The sequence below is a fragment of the Ursus maritimus genome, unplaced genomic scaffold, assembly GCF_017311325.1.
Source record: "Ursus maritimus isolate PB19 unplaced genomic scaffold, ASM1731132v1 scaffold_9, whole genome shotgun sequence".
Classification (NCBI taxonomy): Eukaryota; Metazoa; Chordata; class Mammalia; order Carnivora; family Ursidae; genus Ursus; species Ursus maritimus.
In genome coordinates, this window is record NW_024427107.1 from 42,366,320 (window position 1) to 42,383,359 (window position 17,040).

Consider the following 17,040-nt stretch of genomic DNA (forward strand, 5'->3'; position numbering starts at 1 on the left):
CCAAAATACCAAATGCTTCCATTTTTTATTTTTAAATCTTATGCGCCATGTCTAACAAAATCCTAGAACATAGTGGTGAGTGAATAGCTGTCAGAATAGAGAAGTTATAGCTGTGCCCTGTACCATAGTTGGATTTGACCATAGGAAAGGTGATCACTATTGAGACAGAAATTGCCTAAACTCTGTCTCCCTTTCCTCCCTTGCGGAAGTTCAAATACAGTGTTGTCATTCAACTTTTCTACTCTTCCCATCCTTTCAAATGAGACAACTTATCCTGTGGTTGCTTAGGCCAAAAGAGAAGGGATTCAGGAACATGGTTCTTTCACTTAAAAGATTATCATCTTCAGTTGCAACCAGTCATGACTTCTGGATGAAAGCCACTTACCTTCATTTAATCAGAATGATTTCCTTCCATAGACACTCTCTCCTGTGTCTGATCCACAAGTCACTCTCGAATGAGTTTTAGCCAATTCTTCCAAGTACACTGCAATCACATTTAAAGATCTACCTAAAACTTGGTTTTTGTGAGTCACAGATAAATTAGGCCCTTCTTGTCCTGTCTTCAGATATTAGCAGTGCTCAGACTATTCAACTAGCAACAGGCACAGTCTTTCTTTTATGAAGCCAATTTGAGTGCCCTGCACATGTAAGAAGAGACACTCAAGGAATGGAAACAGCTCCTTTCAGGAGTAGCTGTGGTGATGGGTGAGCATTTGGACAGGTGGTTCATTTTCTTGTGAAAGAAGTCTGTATCCTGTAAACAATCAATACCCAACAGTTTCACTAAATAAAGCTTGAATGTAAATTAATTCAAAAGGAGCTCAGATGTTCGCTGCATTGCCTCTGAACACACCCTGTGGGTCAGGAGCCTAGCTTTATTCTGTAGACCACCTAGTCTGTTCAATGGGGAGGACAATATTTGTTCAAACATAGCCCCTTTGTCTGTGTTGAGCAATAGCACAATACATTCAGCAACTGTCCTCTGAAAGCCAAGGCTTTGTCTCCAACAAGGATTATGAAAACATGGATTTCTTGAGAAGTGCCTGCCCACCTGTGTTTAGATTCTAAATTGTGGGAAGATCTTGGCAGCCAGAATATCTAGGAGATGCTCAGGGAAAAGTCTGTTGAGGTTATGGAGACTTCTCAAAGGACAATTTCCCCCTTTAAAGTGGTTAGAATAGAAGAAGAATTCTTGAGAACTGACATGGAATATTGGACTAGGTGGAACCTTGGAAGATTTTATCTCTTCGTAGTTAGCTTTCCATGTAAGACGTAAGAATGTATCCTGTTTTAGAAACCCTCCCAGGAATGAAATTTTCCATAACCTTTCCCCTGTTAGCCATTTTTGTTTAAACTTCTACAAAAGCCTTCCATCAGAAAATTCTTGATTGTGTGTATGACCGTCACGGTCACCGCTACAACCCAGAACTGGTTCCCTTGCTGTATCTTTTGCTGCTCATACCCTCCACAGATGGGCCTGTCATGGCTGAAGCCCATTATTAGATCACTTCTTGGCTTCTTCTCTAAGGCCAAATAATGAGAGGTTTTTTTCCTCCCTTTTTTGTAGGTCATGTTTTTCAACTATCTAATGATTTTTGTTGTTGAAAATTGGATTGGGGATTTCCTGTGTCTGGAAATGCACCAGGCCATGAACTTTGCAACCCCGATACTCCTCCCTCTACCTCTTAAAATAAAATGAGACTGAGAGACTGAAGCAGCTGCAAGCAGAGCAAAACATCACAAAATCAAAAAATAAAAACACTGAGTAGTTGTCTTTCTGGTTTTTGATTGAGCAAAAACATTTGTAAAATGAAGCATGCTTCATAGTTAAGTGGGCATCCTGTTTATTAAGGATCAAGCAGTAAGAACTCAGGTTTAGATAAACACCTACACAACTCCCAACTTAAAATGCAGAATGTTAAAAACTAAGCACACCAAGAAGATAAGTATGAGCCAATAGTGGCCCTTTCTTAGCATATCTGGTATATATATATATATATAACTTCCATTTACTATGGGCATTTAGAGACCATTGAGCCATTATCATGATAACTTTCAATACAAGTATTTTGATTTTTACATTTATCTTTGATCTCTAGTTGGTTTTAAGGGGGATCCTATCTTTTTCAGGTTTTAGAATCAAGATTATGATTGTAAATCAATACAGACATTTTCCATATTTTTTCTTTGCTTTGCAACAGCTGAATTAGAATGAGATATATCTGACCTGTAATGTTTGTTTGAACTCACTTACAAAACCATCTGAGCCCCATGCCTTCACAGGTACATCTCTGATAACTCTTGCTATTGTTCAATATAGCACACTTGCAAAAGACTTTATTTAACATGTGTGTATAGCATAAAGAATGATAATGAAAGGATTACACATGTTCTAACCACTCAGTTTCAGAGAAAGAACACTGCCAGTGTCTTAGAAGCCCACTCGAATCATCTGTGTATGGCCCTCTCTTATCATCTCCTCCACTCTGCTCCAACCCCCATCTGTTATAAAAATTATCCTGATTTTGGCTTACCATTGCTTTGCTTTTCTTCATGATTTTACTATTTTTGTATGCATTGCCAAAGATGATATTCTTTAGTTCAGCCAAATTTTGAAATTTATATAATGGAATCATACTCTTCTTTTTCTTTTGTGATTTCCTTTTTTGTGTTTGCTTTGCTTCCATATTTTTGTTTTGAGATTCATTTATTTTGATAAATGTAGGTTGAGGTCATTTTCACTACTTTATAATATTCCATTGTAGGACTGTGCCACAATTTATTTATCCATTTTACTGTTGATGGACATTTGGGTTGGTTCCAGTTTGAGGCCTTGTGATTGCTTCAGTGTGACCGTTTTGGCCCACATCTCCAAGAACTCAAGTGCGGGAATTCCTCTAACATATGCATCTAATGTGCTATTGTTGGGTTGTGAGATGTACATATGCTCAAATTTTAAAGGGAGATGCCTAATAGTTTCCCTAAAGGGTTTAACAATTTTCTGCTCCTACCTGCAGTGGATGAGAATTCCTTTTGCTCAGCATCCTTGCCAGGACTCCATAGTGTCAAATTTAAACTTTTTTCCAGTTAGAGAAGTGCAGAGTGGGATTTTGTTGAGGATTTAATTTCCATTTCCCTGACAAATAATGAGGGTGGCCATCTTTTCAAATGCTTGGTGTCCATTCATAATTTCTTTCCTGTGAAATGCCTATTTATGCCTTTTTTCCATTTGCCTGTTGGGTTGCTCATCTTTTCTGTTTGAATAGTAGGAGTTCTTTATATACTTTGAATATAAACCATTTTTTGGTTATATGTATAATAAATATCTTCCCCCAACTTGTAGCAACTCCTCTCATTCTATGATTTCTCCTGATGAACACAAAGTCTTCGGTTTTCATAGTTGACTTCATGCATCTTTTCTTCATGCTTTGCATTTTTTGTATCTTGTTTAAGGACTCTTCCCCCTCCCCTGGAGACATGAAGATATTTTTTCTTACATAAGTTTTAATTTTTTACTTCATTTAAGTATTTAATCCATCTACACATAATTATACTTTTCATTTCCGTTTGACTTTTTAAATATAGTTTCCATCTCTCTGGTGAAATTCCCCATCCTTTCCACTAGATTTTTCACATATTAATCATAATTACTTTTAAGTCCTTGTCTGATATTTTAAATATCCAGGCTCCATTTGGGTCTACGGTATCGTATTAAATACTGTATTTCCTGACAGTGGATCGTTTTATTTCTTGTTTTATCCGTCATGGTTTTGATTGGATACTGGGTATCATATGTAAGAGAACAGCAGAGCCCGACGTGAGTAGTATGTGAGTCCAAAAGTGACTATGCCTCTTCTGTCAAGCCACTGGTATGAGGCTGTGAGTCCATCTGTCATAGCCAAGCTGGGTTTGGATTTTATTCTTTCTGTTCTTACCTTTGGTGCTCACCTGCTTCGCATTTGTCCGGCATGGGTTGCTGCTACACTGTTTTTAGTCTCTGTAGGGGTTGGGTTGCTGGAGGAGCTTTCCCGGTGCCTTGCTTCATCCTCGGCTTTCAGCGGACTCCGTGTGCCTGCAGCGCAGCCCGTGTTTCTCTCTGGGCTCTTGCCCTTCCCTGAGCTGTAAGCTATTACTGCGGTGCTTGTTACTCACCGTAGGCCCCTGGTGGGGACAGGGTAGTCTCTTGTTCTTCTGCCCCTCTGTGTGCCTGAGGTCGAGAGTGGAGCTTTCTCAACATCTCTGCTCTCCCCCAGCCCCTGTGGAAGCCAGACTCTGCCATATGTCGTGGGAATAAGTAGCCCACCCGATGCCCTGCCCCTTACCCGGTGGCCGCAGAACTCTGCTTTGCATCGGTGCAGGACTGTGGGCGTGAGCACGTTCCCTGACCTCCGGAGGCATACGTGTTTTCCCTAGTGTCAGTACAGGGTGGGAGTGCAATTTTCTACCCTTCCCCTTAGCCACTGCCCTTTGCTCAGGACTGCCCTGCGGGACCGTTTTTTTCTCCCTCTCCCTAGGGGGCAGATGACTTCTGCTTCCTATGAGAGAAGGGTCCCAGAAGCAGCTCGGGTTTGCTGCCTGCCTCCCAACAGCCCCTGGTCTTCATCTATCTGCCCTCCTGCACCACTGAGGCAAGCTCTCTCCGGGCATCTGCCCTGCTCCCAGGATTCTTGTGAGCGCCTCAGGGAGGCCAATGGAAGAGAGCTTTAAAATTGGGTATTCTGGTGCCTTACATGGGAGGTTCCCAGGGATTCTAAACGCTCACGTTAGCCCACATTCGCCTTTTCAGAATTTTTAAAACATTTTCCTTGTCTTCTTCATTCCTGCTTTTGTCTGTCACCTCCATCTGTTGTCACTGTCAACTCTTCCTCCTGTCATCACAAAAGGCCAAGCAGTTCATGTGTGCCATCTCTCCTTGGGTGAGCTTGTTATTCTCTGGAATTTAGCTCCTCTGGCTGAATCACAATCTGAGATCTCTGATGGGCCTTAAGAAGTGATGATTTTGTAGATTATCCAGATTTCTGTCACTGTTAGGGCAGGCACAGAAGTCTCCTGCAGCCGTCCAGTTTAAGAGGAAGCAGACTGATCTTTCCTCTCCCTGCCACCACCACTCTCTGTTTTCCTCCTTTGCCCTGTTTTTCTTACTAGCACTTAAAACTACCATTATATCGTATTTATTTATTGTCTGTCTCCCTTACCAGAATAATGCCATTAAGATAGAATATTTATTTTTTCCATTTCTGTACCTCTGACCTAGAATAGAAACTCAATACAAATTGTTGACTAAATGCTTGCAGTGAACGCCAAAGATGCGACATTTTCTCCAGTATCTTGTATTAGCTTGTTTTCATAAGAATGTGCTTGCTCTGAGGCTGTTCTCTCTCCCTTGTTCTGCGTATTTTTCACATGTCCCATTTTGATTATGTTCTTACTCATCTTTGAGTCAGGCAAATCTGTCCGCACTCAGTGTCTCCGTATGCACCAGTTACGAAGAAGTAAGGGGCTTGTGCTTGAGGCTGCTCTCTGTCTGCCCTTGATTTGGTTTATCTCTGCTCTCAGACCCACAGCTGGCCTGGAGGGGGCTGTGAGCCACCGCCAGTTCAATTGTTCATCATAGCGGGTTTCCAGCCGGTGTATTTCTGCTCTACCGTGCTAGGTTCTCCCCCTCCCACCCCCACCCCCCACCCCAAGGCCTAGTCTTTGGTAGTCAGGGCCAATGTGTGCCTCCCAAACAACAAACTGCATTTCCCATCATCACAGTTCCCCTTTGGCCGTCCTAATTGGTTTTGGTGTGGCTGCCATTGCTGCTGCTATGGTTTTACTAATTTTTACCCTTGTCTGCGTTTGGAAGACATGGTGGTGAAGAGGAAGGTGGAGGGTGGGAATTGGTCAGTGCTCTGCCCGCTGAGGGAGCAGCACACAAATGGGTAACGAAGCGGGTGTCCCACTTCTCTGTCGCGTCTAGGCCATGTTGTTGCGTCTAGGCCATGTTGTTGCGCCAAGGGCTCCACATTAGGCAACAGAGAGAGTGAAGGGACTGTGTGTTTTCCTCTTTTATCAGGTGATTCTTTTTCATGAAACTGGAGCATTCTGTGTTTCTGGGTAGTCTGTTTTTATTTCGTTTTCCTAAATCAGATCCAAATGTATTGTAGGCAATGTTCATTTCTGCCTGACCCTGACATGAGGCGTGGAGAGTTTGTGTGCTCTACTGATTTATCCTCTGTGAGGCTGCAGTAACGAAGGAGACCTTGTACGCTATTATTTCACAGTAGAGCTCTTACGATTAGGAAAGCTCAAGTTCATCAGAAATGCTCCCAAATTGTCATTATCTAGTTTTTGTATCAGAATTATAACTGCTATCCCATGGTGGCCCCCAATATATTTTCTAATTAAAAAAAATATTAAAACAAGCTCTCACAATCTAAATGGTTTATAACCATTCTTCTCTAGCAGTGTGCCAAAAACCTTGTCTTATGGGATATCATTTAGTTTCCTAGCATTCAAAACTATATTCCCCATCTTTTAATTATTTAAGCGATAATTCTGGGTTGGATAATGGAGACATTTTAGAAAACATAAAGATGTGTGATTATAAAATAACCTCTATTATTCTGAAGGATAAAACAATAGCTGCCTTGACTTAGTCACTCTTATGTGACTGGAAAAAAGTTCATTAAAACACATTTTGACACTTTTAATCCACTGAAACTCTAACTTCATTGGGAAAATGGCTCTGAGGATGGTGAGAACATTGACTAATTGGTTTGTTCATCCCACATGGGATTACACCAGTTTCTGAATCAGAATTTCCTGCTATTGCAACATGGTTTCTTCTTTCTTCTTCTTTTTTTTTCCTTTCCTTAGAAACAATCCATTTGGGCTCATTACATGGCCATTTGTTAGTCTTGTTAGTTACAAGGCGTTGTACTTGTTTTTGATTACAGTGAAGTCATGTAGCCCAGGTCTGTGTATGTGTATCTGTGTGTGTGTGTGTGTGTGTGTGTGTGTGTGTATACAGACTCAGTGCGAGATCCTGCAGCTGTTCGGGGAAGCAGGCAGTGCCAGGGGGTCACCTGGATATTTCAGAACCCAAATCCTGCTTCCCAAAATCATGGGGCATTTTTATTTCATTCATCAAGAAGATCGGTTCAGCTTTGATTTGCTTACTACATGCTATCCATAGACATCAGTCCGCTTAACTTTTGAAAGCTTTTTATTGATATGTAATTTTCTCAGAGAAAGTACACAGATCCTAAGTGTGTAACAAGATCAGCTTTCTTACAAACTCAGCACACCTGTGTAACTGGAACCTGGATCACAAAACAGAATGTGACCAGCACCCTGGAAGCTCTCCTTGTACCCCCTTCATGTCACTAACCCTTCTCACCTTGGATCACCATTCTCCTCTTCTGATTGTTTTTGTATTTTATATACATGGAATTATACATGATATATTATTTTGTGTCTGGTTTCTTTCATTTGTCATTCTTTTTATGAGATTCATTTCCATTGACCGTGTATTGTGTTTCTTCATTCTTACTGCTGTGTGGTGTTCTATCAATCAATACAACACAATTTATTCATTCTGCTGTTAACAGGCATTTAAACAGTTTCCTTTTGGGGAGGGGGAGGAGGGCATTATGAATACTCTGAACATTCTAGTACATCTCTTTTGGTGAAAGTTTATATACACATACATTCCTGTTGGAAATATAGGAGTGGAAGTGTTGGGGCATAGGGTGTGTGTATGTTCAGATTTAATAGAGAAGCCAGTTTTCTGGAGTGGTTGGAAGCACTTGCACTCACACGGGCAATGTGTGAGAGTTCCAACCACTCCATCTCTTTGCCAATATTTGACATTTTCTGCATTTTTTATTTGAGTCATTTGGGTGCATATGTATTGAATGTGTAATTTATATTTCCTTGATGATAGTGAACCTGAGTACCCTTTCATATTATTATTAGTATTTGTATATCTGTTTTTGTGAGTTGTCTTTTCAAGTCTTTTGCCCATGTTTTTATCAATTGGCTCTTTCTTTATTACTGTTGGATAGGAATTCTTTAGATAATGTGGGTATAGTTCCCTTGTTGTGTATATGTGTTGTAAATATCTTCTCTGTGGGTTGCCTTTTCACTCATGTAATGGGGTCTTTTGATGAACAGACATTCCTTATTTTTCAAAGTTCGGTGTATTATTTTTTACTTTTATGCTTTGTGCTTTTGGAATTCAGTTTAAGAAATCTTTGCCTACCCCAAGTTGACAAAACTGTTCTATGCTTTCCTCTAACATCTTTATTTAGATTTGTAATTCGTCTGATTTGATGCTGTATATTGTGTGAAATAGAGGTCGAGATATAATTTTTCCATGTGGATATCCCATTAATTGTGCATCATTTTACTTGCTTCATTTAAAATGTTTTCATAACGTTTAGTTTCACTGAAATATGTTTTATATTTTCCTGGAGAGAATTACTAATGTTTCTTTAAAAAAATTTAAACCTATGGTGATTTAAAATTTATAACATAATCTGTAGATTTACTTAACACTAATGTAAATTGAATTTTTTTAAAAAGTTCTTTGTTTAGACTCTACTTTGTAACTCCAGTATATTTATTCAACACCAGAGGGATTTATAACACACAAACCATAATCATTTTTTTAAAAAAGTAATTATTGTTCTCACTTTTTCATTTGAATTCAACCCAACACATGTTTATTATAAGTCTGCTAGAATTTGGGACAGCTGAGACTATGGTTGAAGTTTTGAGGTCCATTTTATGTCACTTATGTTTTAAGCCATGTAATAAATTGTCAAACATTGATTAGTAATAAACCATTTTACTTTAGTATTCAAAGTTATGTTAATAAAGAGAAGTACTAGGTGAGAATTTTTATTACTATCAGGATGAGCTTCCAACCCTTCTGTAATGCCTTCTACCAGGTTTTCCACTGGTAATGACACAGATCTTTTAAGATGTAAAAATAGAAAAGAAAATATAAAAGTTTCATATCTGTATTTGGAATGACTGTGAATGCTTCCTCTTTGATGTCATTTCTGCTTAGTTTTATTTTTTTCCCTTTTTATTATTTGTCCTAGGTTGTACTGGTCAGTGGACATCTGGACAGCTGGGACGTTGGGCAGGGCGCCATGGATGATGGCGGTGGGGCCTTTATATCATGGGAAGCACTCTCGCTTATCAAAGATCTTGGTAAATATTTGGAAAGTCGTTAACCAATGTGTGAGGATCTCAGTAGTGACATGTTTAACTCAACACACAAAATACTGAACAGATAAGTTACTGTGATATGTTCAAAGTTCTATATGTGTTTTGTCGGTTGATTCTCAGGAAAGAATGAGTTTGTCCCCTTAAAGAAAGAAATTTTTATTCAAGCGTATGCCAGACATCCCAAGTATCAAATATGATCAGCCACCAGGGAAAATGAACAAGCACATAAAACTGTAGCAAATGTAACCACATCAGCTAGAGACTATGTGAGGAAACCATGACCAAGTGCAAAGAAAAGTCAGCAGCTCTCCCTGCCTCCTTTTCCTTGCTCATCTTAAAGACATTATCAGGCTGTTACGAAAGCTTTACTGCAGCCGTCTTTCCATGGCGGAAGTCAAAGAGAGCTACACAGGACTGAAGGAGCGATCTCTTTACCCACGATAAGGGATCCAGGCTGAAGAACTGGAACTTCCAGGTGAACCTAGACATTAGGAAGGTGGACAGGCGTGAACAGGAAAAGCTAATAGTGAAAGTGGTTTTGATGACCCTCTTTGCGAACAAAAAGCATGCATTTCCTCTTTGTGTGCTGGTTAAAAAGGCAGATTTTAAGTGAGGTTAGAAATAATGAAAAAATCTGAAGTAAGAGTCCCACATCAAGTCAGAGCAGGGGTGGCCATAAAATCCCTCATCGGCAGAATGTTGTGTATCGTAACTATGGAATGCCTCCGCTTCAGATCTAGGAAACGAGAACATCCTCTTTGGTGAAGGCTTTCCATTGCTTACTTCAATACCTATGCGTTTAAATGCCTGCCTTTCTTCTAGTGTTTAATGAACCCTTCAAATCCTGTAAATAAGCCCATTAGATGATCGGTCATATTAACAGTAGATTGCTGAAATGGTCTTGCTTGGGGCAAATCTTCCGTGTACCATTTTGGTTTATGTTTTAGTTGTGTTTTAAAAAGCGGCGAGGTGGAGACGTGGTTATGCATTTTTTTTCTTTTTTAATAGGCCAGTGTCTCTTAACCTTGGCACTCCTGACATTTGAGGCTACAGAATTCTGCATCGTGGGGTCTGTCTCATGCTAATGTTTAGCAGCACCCATGGCCTCTATCTACCGGATGCCAATAAGCACCATCCCCCTCAAGTTGTAACAGCCACAAATGTCTCCAGAAGTTGCCAAATGTCCCTTGGCAAGTCGGGGCTGGTGGTGGAGGAATGCATAAAATCGGTCCACTGAAATGATCTAATAAAAAAATCACTAGAAGACCTGATATAGGGCCATTTTGCGGGGGAAAGAAAGCAAACTCATTGGAAACCTTACATTGAAGGTACTTAGGCTTTTGACCTCACTTCCGTACTAAACACGCACTGGGTGAAGGCAGTTTGTAAAAGCTGGGCATACAGAAAGGTTAAAGCATGTCTTCTCTTCTTAAGACCCTTAGAATAGAGTTGGAGCGTACACACGTGCCTTTTCATATGGGCGCCCGTACGCATCTAATTCCAAGGTCTGCTTTAGAATTGGGTTAAGGTTTGAGAGAAAGGAGTTATCCAGCAAATAAAAACCCCAAAACATACATTCTTCAGAGAAGATCTGGGAGACTTTATATGGGACTACTCTCCTCCTACCCTTGAAAATATTCCCTTGGTGATCCATTCATTCCAGAATGAAGTGGGTTCCAGACATGAGACAGGCAGCAAACATCTTCTTCCTTATGGGGCCCAGATATGCATTTAGGAGGTTAATTTTATTTCAGTATGTTCAGCCAGCTTGATTAGAAACGGACTGGTAGGGCGAAAAGAGAACTGGACCCATCTGAATTGGTGTTTATGTCCCTCTGTGCCTCAAACTCCTTTTTTGACCTCGGGCAGGTCATTTGAACTTTCTGGTCTTCATTTTCTTCATCTCTTTTAACTGTAAGCTTCCAGAGTCTTTTATCTGCTCTAGATGGGAATAAAAGTGGTGTCTTCTCTAGGCTTTGAATCTTACCTTTTTAGTACTCAGCATGGGACCCTAAATCATTGTTAATTGAGTTGAATTCAATTGCATAGATAAATGTAACACCATGCAAAGGTGAATTGAGTATCTTTTTCCAACACTGACTTCTGTTGCTTTTGATAGCTAGTAACCAGTCTTCTTCAACTCAGGACTCAACTCTCCTATAGATTTCTGAAAACCTATGTAAACATATGAATAAAACTCTGAAATAAAGAGTAATATTTCTTTTGTTTTAAAGATTTATTTACTTAAGAGAGAGCGAGCGCTGCTGGGGGGAGGGACAGAGAGAGAGGAAGGAGGAGAAGGAGAGTCTCAAGCAGACTCCCTGTTGGGTACGGAGCCCAATGTGGGGCTCCATCTCACGACCCTGAGACCATGGACCTGAGCTGAAACCAAGAGTCAGATGCTTAACTGACTGAGCCACCCAGGTGCCCCAAAGAGTAAGATTTCTTTTGAGAAGATGTTAAGAGGCAGCATGGCATACTGTTAAAAAAGCATTGGACCCTGGATCCAGACTGCCCGAGTTCATATCCTGGCCGTGCATCTTCCTAAGCATGTGGCCTTTGCCTTTCGGTGCCTCATTTTTCTCATCTGTGAAATTGGGATGATAATAGTTCCTATCTCATAGAATTGCTTTGCAAATTGAATAGTCTATTCATGTAATGTAGTTAGAACGGTGCCCGACCCAACCCAAGTACTCAATAAATGTTAACTTTTATTATATAGTAAACCTGACACTGACAGTACCATATTTTTTATGTAAGGGGGGATGGTAATTTTTATAGTAATTATATTGCTTCCTCACTGAATATGTTAGTTATACTGATGTAACTCCAGGTCCAGCTGCTATGGTAAATGCTTTCTCTTTACTATTTAAGCAGCTGTCTCTTGTATGATGGAAATCCAGTGACCCCTTCACTTTTTTCTGCTTTCATACTAAATTTTGAGGAATCTGACTTTCTCCTTGTCACTTCCTGCCTCCATTTCTGGCTTAGGTCAAATGCCTGGTCTCCACTCTGTACCTCACTTCCTGTGATTGTACCCATTGAGTCTTACTTTTTAATTCTAAAGTTAAAATTAGATTGTGGATTTCTATTTGTAGATTGCCCATGTGTTTTAATGTGAAGAACTGGATCCAACATGTGACATATGAGTTCTGTTTGAAAATTACTGATATGCTTGAACAAGAAATAGGACTTTGGGAAATGGGTTCATAATTATATTACTTAAGCCCAATTATATTACTATAAGCCCAAACTGTTTAAGTGGTGAAATGCGAAAGCTCTGTGGCAGTCTTTTTTCCATGAAAAGTAACTCCTTTTGGCTGATGTTCCTTGGACAATATGTCATGCAGCATGCATGTCAAAATCCCTCAGTGGGGCTCATGAATTTGAAGTGTTGGTCCAGCGAGGATTTCTGATATTTAGGAATATAGTTCTAAGATTCATCCTTCTTATCTCTTCTCCTTTGTTCTTTTCTTTTACAATTCTAATGGATTCACTCTTTTGCCCAGGCCATCAGCTAAAACTATATTCAATTAATCTAACAGAAGAGATATTTGTGCTTTGCAAATATAATCAGTCACTCCTGAGTAACTGTCAACAGAAGGCTATTTGCTGTGAAATGCTAGTGAATACTTCTTTGTGTTTGTGGTTTACTGGACTTGAAACTGTTTATTTGAAATGTCATTTCCTGGAATGTTCTAGTGTCAGTGAACAAAGCCTATGGCCAAAGATGCTATGCTTCAAAATGTTCACTTGGCACTTGAAAAATAAACCACCATCCATCCCCAAATTCTTCCAACTTTACCATTTTCTGTGAAGTTGGAATTTTGAGTTTGGGGGCCTACACAAAGGAAAAAAATCAGAATTAATAGCACGACTTACTTTTCGAAATTTGGAATATATGTGAAACATCTTGCTAGAGAAATTTAAATGTGAGTGTCCTGATTGTGATTATTATATAAGGGCTCAAAAGTCTGTAGGTTAGAAAAATATTTTATTTATCTATCCCTTCACTCATTCGCTCAGCAAATTTTTATTGTACACCAGATTGCACGTCCGTGTTCCAGATGCCTTGTACCAAAGGGGAATGTGACATGGTCCCCAAAATCCTTAAAGTGGGAGAGATGTTGAATTCAAAAATTGCGATGAAACTGTTTTAAGTTCTTTCACTGAAGTATGTACAAGTGACTTTTGGACACCTAGTGAAGGGAGGGACGAGGACAGTGTGGCTGGATCAGGGCATCTTCACAAGGCCAATATTGAAGCTTTCTTTTCCAAAGAGAAATACAAATTCCTGAAGTGGAAGGGGCACAGTGACGAATTCCCAGCAGTGTATAGAGCCTCCAGCCCTGCACTTCATTAAAAATGAGGAGAAAATTGTTGACAGTAGCAATCTTGGGATGGTAGGGGAAGAGAGGATTTGCAAAACTGTGGAAAATGTACACTCTTTATTTAACATTTTTATATAACATTAGATCTTTTTTATAATAAGAAGGTATTATTTGAGTAATCAGGAAAAAAACCCTCAAAAGCCAAAAGAAAGATTCTTGGCATCACCATTATGATAAACATTGTGTCAACACGAACAACAGGGCAGAGGTGGGAAGGAGGCAGAGTGATGCAGGAGTCATCAAGCCCTCCAGGCCCCGAGGTACACAAGGGCGCACAGCACGTGCGTGCCGAGGCTTTGATGTAGTCAGAGCTTTAGGCACCCACTTGGAAAGCAGCGGATTCTCTCTTAGAGGGAGGCATCCATCCAGGAAGAGGATTTCCTTCTCCTCAGTCAAGCCTCCCTTGGAAAAGTCCCAGGAAGTCCAATCCAGAATAACTGGGCAAGGGAAGTGAACAGCTTCCAGTGAAATGGAAACCTAAGGGGTAGAGCTAGAGACAGCCAGAGCCCTGGAGCCAGCTTGGCACCAGCCCAGACTAGAAAGGCACTCCCACTCAGAAAGGACCTCCCCCAGGGGCTTAGCCATGCCTCTGAGTAGAATGACAGCTTTAACTAAGTACTCTGCTCAAGATCACACAGCTGTTACGTAAAAAAAGTTGAATACAGGCAGCCTGACTCCTTACTCCTATGTATTTTTAATACAATTTTCCTGGAACAGTGTGCCCATTCTGTTTCTAGGAAACCTGATCCTCAGGATAGTGAGATGTTATATAGGGGGAAAAAGGTCTGATAGCCAAATAAATTTAAGAAACTCCCTCTTGGTAATTTCTTGATTCATCAAAAAACATTCGTTGGGAGAGTATATACCTTCGTGGATAGAGTTTACTTTGGGAAACACTGCTCTGGGGGCATTCTTGGGGTTGACAGAACCGAAGAAGAATCCAAAATACAAGCTCAGGTACACTTTATGGGACTGAGTACAAATAGCCTTGGATTTGTTTTCATTCTAGATTTTCTAGGCCGTATTTAGGATCTTGTGGTTGCCAGAATATTGAGAGGATGGAACCATTCAGTGCTTCCTTAATTGGCATGGTAGAGATTATTCTTGTATTTCTTCTTGAAGAGCATTTGTACCCATGTGCAAACTCTCCCCAACAAGTAACTTCTTATCCATGCTATCTGAGCCTGTTTTATTTAAATGAACGTAGTATTATCAGAAATGTTCAACATATGGTAAGGGCTCTCTACCAGGTTTTTTCCATGGCCCCAAAGGAATCAGAATTTGGTAGCATTTTTCTTTTCTAGAAGGGATTTTTATCTTAAAACATGCCACAAAATCTCCCTTCTCTTACTTTGGATGCTCTTCCTCTGCAATTATTTTGTGAACACAGGAAGGGAGACTGATAGCCCTGGGAAAGGTATCCTCTTAAAATCACTGGTCCTCAATACCTTTGGGGAATAATACATCTGCTGTGGAGCTAAGAAATTAACTTGTTTTAAGTCTTAAAGAAAACATATTTTCTCCCAACATTAAATTTCATTTTCATCAATTTGAATTTTAATGTGTAGATGGTGGTTTGCTTTTATTTTTCTGAATAAATTTTGGTCTTGACTTTTTATAATTGTATTTAATGACACAAATACCTAGAACAGTAGAAGAATTAGACTCTAAAAATATTCTTTCTTTCTTTCTTTCTTTCTTTCTTTCTTTCTTTCTTTCTTTCTTTCTTTCTTTCTTTCTTTCTTTTTCTCCTTCCTTCCTTCCTTCCTTCCTTCCTTCCTTCCTTCCTTCCTTCCTTTTTTACTTCTAAAAGTAGCTTTACTGGCATTTGTGGCCTCTTCTCATGGTTTTTTGAGGACGATCTGCTCATTTTTTTATTTGGATATGTTATTTACTCTAGTGGCATGTCTGGCTTTACCACAAGACCTGTAGCAGATACATATTTTTTTCATTCGGGAATTGCTGAGAAGTTTTCCTGAGATTTAATCATGTTTATAAGTTCCACTAAAATACTTATCATCTTTCCACCCCATCGGCCGACATAGACATTTTCACTGGCATGTGTAAAAAGACAAACTGGTGTAGATTGATCTTCTAAACATGTCCATGAGAGGAAGTAAAATGAATCACTCAGAATTTCTTCCGCCTTTTAGTTTGGATGTGGTATGGGAGGTTCTGTAGTCGTTTTACAGCCTGAGGCTGGCATGAATACTGCTGTTATTATTTTATCAGTTAGGTAGAATATACCCTTTCTGTGTAGAAATAGACAAGACCCAGGCCCAGTGGCATGCAAACTGTGAGCAATTCCTTCCTGTCCAACAAAGAGCCTGGAGGGATGGCAGATGAATGCCGAGAGAGGTGAGTCTCAGGGGGCCCCTTTCCCCACAGTGAGCTCAGCTTCCTCCCCACATCTGCTTTGATTTGGCCTGCATGCCCTTAGAAAGTTAAGAAATGTGGTGTTGTTAAAGGAATCGGAAGCTTTGGTATTATTTATCCTGGAGAAGAAGGATTACGGAAAGACTTAATAATGGTATGCTTAGTGCCCCAGTGGATTTCCTCCCACCCAAGAACGGGATCCATAGAAGTCCAGGGCAGGACAGTCTGGAAAACGTAGGCTACTTCATTAAAAGAGTATCGTCACAGTGTTGCACAAATTGGCTCACAAGGACATCTCCTTTTTCAGGAATAAATATTGAACACCTTTTTCATGTCAGCCAAATAAAATGGATAGAATAGAAGTCCTTCCATCAAGGACCTCATAGTCAGGCAGCAATAGCCTCACTTGGACAGAGACATTTGAGCTAAGCCTTGAATGGGTGGGAGGTAGGAGAAGAAAGGACAAAATTAGAGCTCGTGAATGTACATAGTTCGAGGAGTGGAGGATGTTTCTTTAAGTGTAGAGCAATAGGTGAGTGAGGACTGGCTGGAAATGAGCCAAATGAAAGGCGGGGTCAGCTTGTCAAGGACACTAGATGCAAAACTAAAGTTAAGAGTTGTTGCTATAGGCAGAGAGAGCCCCTGAAAACTTTAGCATGGGATTGACGTGGTAGGACTTCTTTCCAAAATAAAAATACCAGGTAGGTGTCCTCTTTTAACTTTTGAAGAAGTATGATGAACAGAATGAAGACACAGGAAAATGGACTGGGGAGATCCCAGCTACAGAGAGTCTGGAAAACCACAGCTTTGGAGTTAGTAAGAAAATTTTGTTTGCTGTGGGGCTGACAAGCCAGCTTCTACCTCGCTATGCTAAATATACCGAAGAGGAAGTGATGGGGTTTCCAGATATGTTGTATTATTCTTCGCCTACACACTTCTCTGCATCATGCTAATGATGCATTTTGCAAAAACTGTGGCTTACCCAAGTTTCTGTTCCAGTAAACTTGCCTAAAAAGAGAGGTCCACAAACAAAGAAACGAGAAAATAT

At 40.1% G+C, this 17,040-nt stretch overlaps 1 protein-coding gene across 4 annotated transcripts in view; it reads left to right on the plus strand.

Moving 5' to 3' along the window:
- The window catches only part of CPQ (carboxypeptidase Q), a 439,474-nt gene that overhangs the window by 269,018 nt on the left and 153,416 nt on the right, over positions 1 to 17,040 (plus strand). For all 4 annotated transcript variants that reach the window (XM_040625805.1, XM_040625806.1, XM_040625807.1 and 1 more), the window contains exon 5: positions 9,096 to 9,207. In XM_040625805.1, the coding sequence (XP_040481739.1) occupies positions 9,096 to 9,207 (112 nt within the window). The remainder of the gene's footprint in view (positions 1 to 9,095; positions 9,208 to 17,040) is intronic.